The following is a 6,628-nucleotide window of genomic DNA, read 5'->3' as shown; positions in this document are numbered from 1 at the left end:
ACGCAAACCCTAACCCTAAGCACACCACATGCTAGATTAGAGTTTCAAAAAAAAGAGAGAGAATACTCTACTTCTATTACACAAATGGGATAATGAGTTACAAAAAAGAGAAACTGGCTTTTATAGTTCCAAGCCTTTTCTCACTAGGACGCGAAAAGTAAGTGACCCAGAGTGCCCAAAACATAGTTACAAGGCTTTTCTCTATGGTTTGGCCAACTGACCAAGATCCTCTTGTCTGTCCTTCAAAGTTTAGAGTATTTCCCTTCTCATGAGGAATTTAAAATATAGTACCAACGCCCATTACATAAGTGTGCGGACATAATTGTCGTAAGAATGTGTTAACCAACATGTGGTTAACAAACGACAAAGTGAAAAAATTTATTACCTATTACCAACTCTAAACTAATAAGATTCTATGATTCCATACAAACTATAACATAATCAACAACAATGCATTAGAAACCAACATAATAACAAAAGCATCTACAAACAATAATGTTAAACATAATGTTAAAATAAAAAATATTATTAATTGTTTCCAACCATAAACTAATGAAATGCTTTGATTCAACACAATCTACAACAATGCATTAGAACCCACAATATGCAACATACAAATTATAAATTTAAAAGGGCATTAAGAACCAAGCATTTGAAAGCATTAAAACTCATGGAGGCCATGACAAGTCAGTAAGAACTCACTAGAGTTTTATCTAAATGAGTTAAAAACCTACAAGAAGACCATCACAAACAATAGATAATCTTTGACAGGTAATGCCACAAAACCGTATAAATCTCTAAATTATGCCATTACACAATTACAGTTCTGTTTGGTACTCCAGAACTCAAACAAGTTGCAACAAGTCAGTAATGCTATAAACCGATGACTTTCAACTTGCGATTGCTGTGACCTTTCAGAAATTTCTCGGTTACCTGTCACCATCATTCAAGTCGATAAGCAAATGAAAGAAAAACAACTTGAAAGACTACCAACTGAAGGGTTACCTGTGTGCAACCAAAGAGCCTCAGCTCGTGAAGATCAGGACATGAGTCTGCCAAAAATCCAAGGCACTCATCACCTACCAACCTACAAAATGACACGTCCAATTGTCGCAAACATGCATGACTATGCTTCGCAAGAGCCAAGATTGTTTGATCTGCAACCTGCAAAAATCATATTATTTGACTAAGTTGTAGGAAGCTCATAGCTCAAGTAGCAAAAGAAAGGCTTTTGCAGGGACACATGCTACCTGCTGTACAGAGTTTACAGAAAGGTTCAGTAATGAGCCTCCTGAGGCTGTTACAAATGCAGCGACAGCTTTATCACTGAAATTCAATCATAAGATAAACCATTAAGCTCCCGGCCTCACATGAAATAACTGGGCAAACAAGGGTGACATGCACAAACCTGAACTTGCATCTCCTCAAATTTAGAACCTGAAGCATTCTAAGGCCATCTGCAATATAGGCAATCGCGTCATCAGTCAGCAGCGAGAGATGAGACAGATTCAATACTTGAAGGGAAGGGCAGCAGGCACCAATCCCTGCAATAGCTGCATCAGTAAGAGAGCTGCCAGTACAAGATCAGGATCAGCGAGTCGAATCTAACTAGAAATTGAATCAAATCCAAACAAGAACATATTACAGCAAAAGAATCCATCCACAAACAAGTTCATTCACCAGCAGTGAGCAAGAGAAAGTTCTCTCAGATGTGAACCCAACTGCACACTTAGTTCGCTCACAACTTCATCAGTGACTCCACCAACAGCTGACAGCGAGAGTCTCTGCAACTTTCGCAGCATCACAAGATCATGTACTAACACAGAAGCTTTCAGATTTGGGCAACCCTCCAACACTAGCGACTCCAGTGTATCACCGACACAACGTACGACAGTTTTGATAGCAGCATCCGTTAGAAAAGAGCAGGTACTCAAATCAAGGTGAGCCACAAGAGGGGAAGCTTGCAATAGGGCTTCAAGTCCCTTATCAGTGAGCTTGTATGCACCGCAGAGGGAGACAGACCTGAGAGGTAACATGTTGGGACGCTTGGCAATTGTGGCCAACAAGCACTGCTCAGACAAAGCTCGTCCACAGAATCCCAGGTGCAATTCCTGGCCCAAAAAAGAAGTTAGCCCAAACGCAATTATCTAAACAGCCTAAACAGTGTGAGAGACAGGTGATGCATCACAGGCACTGGGTCCCTTACAGGACTGGTTAATACATAGCTTAAAAAGAGTTAAATGTTGATCTCATCCACTGACCTCCAGACGTCTTGCAGAGAACTGTCTCATCATTTCAGTCAACTCACTCTCAGAGACTTGGGTGCAATCTGGGGCTCGAATTTCAGACGGCGCCCCCTGAAAGAAAAGGGAGAGGGTTTTAGAGTTCATCGCACGGCGCTCGCAGAAAGCAACACTGATGCGCGTCCTGATGAACTCGGGCACCCCCTCCAAAGACACAACATTCTCAGCATTGTTAGCTAGGACACTTAGACAGAGATCTTGTAGGGAAGGACAAGGCTTCCTGCCAAATGTGGAATCAGTAGGGACTCTTGTGGGATGCCAGTCCACCAAGGACACCTTGGTTTCAGATTTGTTGGCATGCTGGCGAGCAGCAGCTGCTGTGGCACGGTTCTCTATTAGTTGTCTTGCAGTTGAGAAGGGGCCTGGCCAGTCTACTTGCTGTGGCGGCCGCTGAGGCTGAGGCTGAGGCTGAGGCTGGTTCTGGGGCAGCTGCCCTGCTTGTCGCCCTCTCCATCTCCCATTTTCAGCAGGAGCAGCAGGTGGAGGAGGGGCACCAGCAGGCGCTTCATTACCATCAGCATTGAAATGGGCAAAGTGAAAAGCTCTGTCCCTTGCTATTTGCAAGAACCTTGATCTTGAAGCTTCAGCTCGGCTGTGCCCACTGCGACTGTTTCTGCCAAGGTTTAATAACCCTATCTCTCCCTGGGGCCTGGGATTCTCTGCCTCTGCCTCTGCCTCTCCCTCTCCCTCTCCCTCTAGCTGGGGCCTGTGAGAAGGCCCTGCCTCTGACTGTGAAGGTGCCATTGCTACAAGGAGAGCACTGTTTAAATTATCTTCCTGTGAGACTGACTCCTCAACATGTTCTTCCCCTAATTGAATAGATTGCACCATGTTATCGCCATCATCCTCCACTGGGAAGCTCAAATCAAGACGTCCAGTAAACAGGCCCACCTCACGCTGTCTCTTTGCTTGAGACTCTTCACACATGTCATCCGTGTCGCTGGGCCTGTTATGACGGGGACTTCTGTTTAGATCTAGGGAGAGCGACTCTTTAATTTCGTCATTAGAGTCCGACTCAATAACACTCTCGCCAGCCGTTACCACAGCTTTCCGGCCCCTGCCGCGACCTCTTCCTCTACCTCCACCACGACCCCTTCCAGCACTTGCAAACCCTCTCCGATCAACTGCTTTCTTACCGCGAGAGCTCATCCTCACGCCAGGGTTAGGGCTAGGGTTAGGGTTTTCATTAGCGTTAGGGTTGGGGTTGGGGGTTTTCTCAGCGTTAGGGCTAGGATTTTCCTGATGGAAGGAGTAAAAATTCGCATCAACCCTACCCTCTGTCTCACCTGATGAACCTCCAGAATCTATTCCCGACTTTGCCTTGTCAACCGATGAATCGGTCTTCGGACGCGTTATTTTGCAGAGAGCATCTTCAACGGATTCCTCCGCTTTCCTCTTTCCTTTCCCCATACCTACAAAAGTCTTCTTATTCGCTGCATCGTTGAAAGTCGCAGCCTGTTGACCCGTCTCTGCAGAATCCACCGCCGCCTTCCGCCTGCCCTTCTTGGATCCATCAGAGTTTTCCAACACATCTCCGCCAGGGGCAGCCACTACGGCAGCGGTGGCAATAAGCCTGCCGCTTCGCCGGGTGACCGGCGTATCATCTATGGCCGTCTTGACTGACTCGTGGACCTGCGCAGGGGTAGTGGGGCCGACGGACAAAGGACAAGGTGTTGCGGGCGAATCAGGAGTGGACGGAAGCCTGGGCTGTGGAATGTCGGAAGAGGGCTTCAAAGATAAAGCAGATTGCGAACGAAGGGTAGGCATGGTGGTGAAGGCAACCTGGAACAATGTCGATCTCGCGTAAATCCTAATGTCGCCGGTTCTGGTCGCTAGCTCCTTCTGGCCATTTCTGTGGCAGGGCCTCTTGACCGGTCGCTTCTCGACATCGCCGGCGATGCAATGCTGCAGAACTCTCGCGAGAAAGAAACCCTAGCCGCAAAGAAACCCTAAGGTGGGCAAGGAAATGCACAAAGAACCCCGTAACTAGAACGAGCATTTCATATAAGGAACGGTGATGCGATTTCCCGCCATTCCGGACAGGTGTGAGCTAGAAGATTCCTTTTCGACCGTCTATCGAAAACTGAAATCGACGGCAACCGTCGCACGCGATTAAGCTAATTCAACATCTGAGATATTGCCTCAAAAAAATGTTCCTCCTCATATATTTATATACCAAAGGCAAGGAATCTGTAGCTATGCAAGCCTATCTACCAGGTTTGTGACTTGCACTTGGGAAACACACCTCAATCACTATTGAAGAGATTTAAAACCTTTCATGCTTGCTTGTCACATAATTGTGGAGTATTACTTTTTTGCAAAGCTAATGCTATTGGCCCCTTTACCCTACTTGTGTAGGAGGGACTTTACATATGTATTACCAACTTTCTTAGGAGGATGCCATGTCAAGTTTGTCGTGGACATTGGTCTTTGAATTTCACAAGTGGCCCAGACCTACCTTCGATGGGTTGATTTCCCTTCTCTCTCTTTCTCTTTGGCTCTTTTTTATTTTCCCCTGGACTCGCTGAGTGTTTTTCAGTGGACAATTCCTAATGGCTTATAACAATGAAAACACGCATTAGGGAGATTTCTGTAGGTGATTGATTGGATGATATAGAGATCTTGTAATGAAGCATAAGCTACGGTCCAAAACATGTAAATAATGGGCCATGGGCAAGGCTACTATAAATAGGGCCTTGGGTTCATTGTAGGGATCCTTCAGTCATTTATATCTTGGACACTTACATGTACTCTCGGCTCCTATCTTGGAGATGGCCACTCATGGTGTAGGGCTCATAGAAAGCTTGATAGCCATCCTCATGGTGGTGAGAGGTTAAATCACTTAGGCCTTATGCACATACCTCCTTTGCTACATGTGCATAGGGCTACATGTGCATATGGGTTTCTTCTATTTTCATCATAACCACATGTATTTCTCATTTGTGTTTGATGCCCATCAAATGGCTGCTAGATTTGGACTTTATGTGTTGATTTCTTGATCTTTAGTCTAGATCCATTTCAATTGGTATCAGAGCTTTTATTTTGATCCACTTTCTTGAATTTTCTTGAAAATCTTTTGAGTTTTCTTGATTTTCTTGATCAAGAAGATGGGTATAGGGACTGTGGATGGTTGAATCTCTTTGTCTTTGTTTGTTTCTAAGCTTTTGGGGCCATTGGTTTGATTGGGACCAAATTCTAGGAGAGCCGTACCAAAAATTTGTATGCTTGGACCAAAATTGCTAGAAATTTCACTAATCCTGACTAGTGTCCTTAATCAAAATGTTTTACTCTTCTTGCTTGATCTTGGAGTGATTTGGTGCCTCAATCCTCTGCTAAAACCTAGCCATAACTTAGGGTTTCCGCTTAACATGTCATAAGCATCATTTAGAGCCATTCAAGGGGGATTTTCGCGGGTGACTTCTACCCGTGAGGGCACTAGATGTTTGGTCTATTTTCTCCTACCATTGGAGCTTAAACTTCACCATCGACGCTTAGTAGTGGCTCAGTGGTGGAGAGAAACGACCGATTCGTCTACTATAGTCCACGATCTACTGTGCACAGCACCGCCTCCTAAAGGGCTTCTTTGGAGCCATTAACCATGGTATTTGAGTCTTGAAATCTCCCATAACAAGTTTAAGCAAGTTTACTTAAGATCTAGGCTCACAAATAGGGGAGGAAATGGCTGTGTTTTCTTTGTCTAAGCTTCTAAGGATATGGACTCCATAATAGATTAATTAGTATCATTAAGCTCATAATCAAGTCACTACATTAGCTAATTTCTCTACATTAGCTAATTCCTCAATCTCTCCATTTCTCGAGTGTTGCATTTGGGGTTTTCATAACAAAAAACCTAATTTCACCTAATTGGTCAATTCCTCATGCCATTCACACATATTTGAAAAGATGCAGGGAGGAAGAGAGCTTAAGCTCTTGCAAGAGCACACACACTCTCACAAACCCTAGAAGAGAACACATAAGATGAGACGCTGAAAATTGTTCTTCTTCTTCACAACAAAAAGAGTTCTAACAACAAAAGATAAGGAAAATACAACATAAGTACTAAAGTACTATATACATGCAATCCATAATGTGAACATGGTAAGTGGAGTGGGTAGGTGTGGACTAGTCGATGTAGTCCAGCTGTAGAATCTTTATCGAAGATATGTTGGTGCCAACTACCAACCCACAGTAATGTACTAGCCGGTGTAGTCTAGCTGTAGAATCTCTGGCAAAGATATATCGGTGTGCCAGCTACTAAACCCGCAGTGATGTAAATATCGAACAGTCATGCAAGCATCTCATGAGTGTCAGCTCACGTTGAGCTT

The 6,628-nt window shown here is 44.4% G+C and overlaps 1 protein-coding gene across 3 annotated transcripts; it reads right to left on the bottom strand.

Annotated features, from left to right (window-relative positions):
• Positions 1 to 685: 685 nt before the first annotated feature.
• LOC147616262 (uncharacterized) lies at positions 686 to 4,285 on the bottom strand. Of its 3 annotated transcripts, none has more exons than XM_086777279.1 (6): positions 2,262 to 4,285; positions 1,681 to 2,111; positions 1,409 to 1,570; positions 1,251 to 1,326; positions 1,006 to 1,164; positions 686 to 933 (listed from the first exon to the last, which is right to left on the bottom strand). In XM_086777279.1, the coding sequence occupies exons 1-6, from the start codon at positions 4,068 to 4,070 to the stop codon at positions 874 to 876; spliced, it is 2,697 nt and encodes an 898-aa protein (XP_086633405.1). In that variant the 5' UTR covers positions 4,071 to 4,285; the 3' UTR covers positions 686 to 873. The 3 variants fall into 3 exon arrangements, with proteins under 3 accessions (XP_086633405.1, XP_086633406.1, XP_086633407.1); XM_086777280.1 differs by having other exon boundaries at positions 1,723 to 2,111; positions 2,262 to 4,279; XM_086777281.1 differs by having other exon boundaries at positions 2,023 to 2,111; positions 2,262 to 4,279.
• Between the last annotated feature and the right edge of the window lie 2,343 nt (positions 4,286 to 6,628).

This window comes from Cibotium barometz, chromosome 38 (genome assembly GCF_041138505.1).
Source record: "Cibotium barometz isolate CiBa-2024 chromosome 38, ASM4113850v1, whole genome shotgun sequence".
NCBI classification, from domain to species: Eukaryota; Viridiplantae; Streptophyta; class Polypodiopsida; order Cyatheales; family Cibotiaceae; genus Cibotium; species Cibotium barometz.
This window is presented reverse-complemented; position numbering and strand designations above follow the sequence as displayed.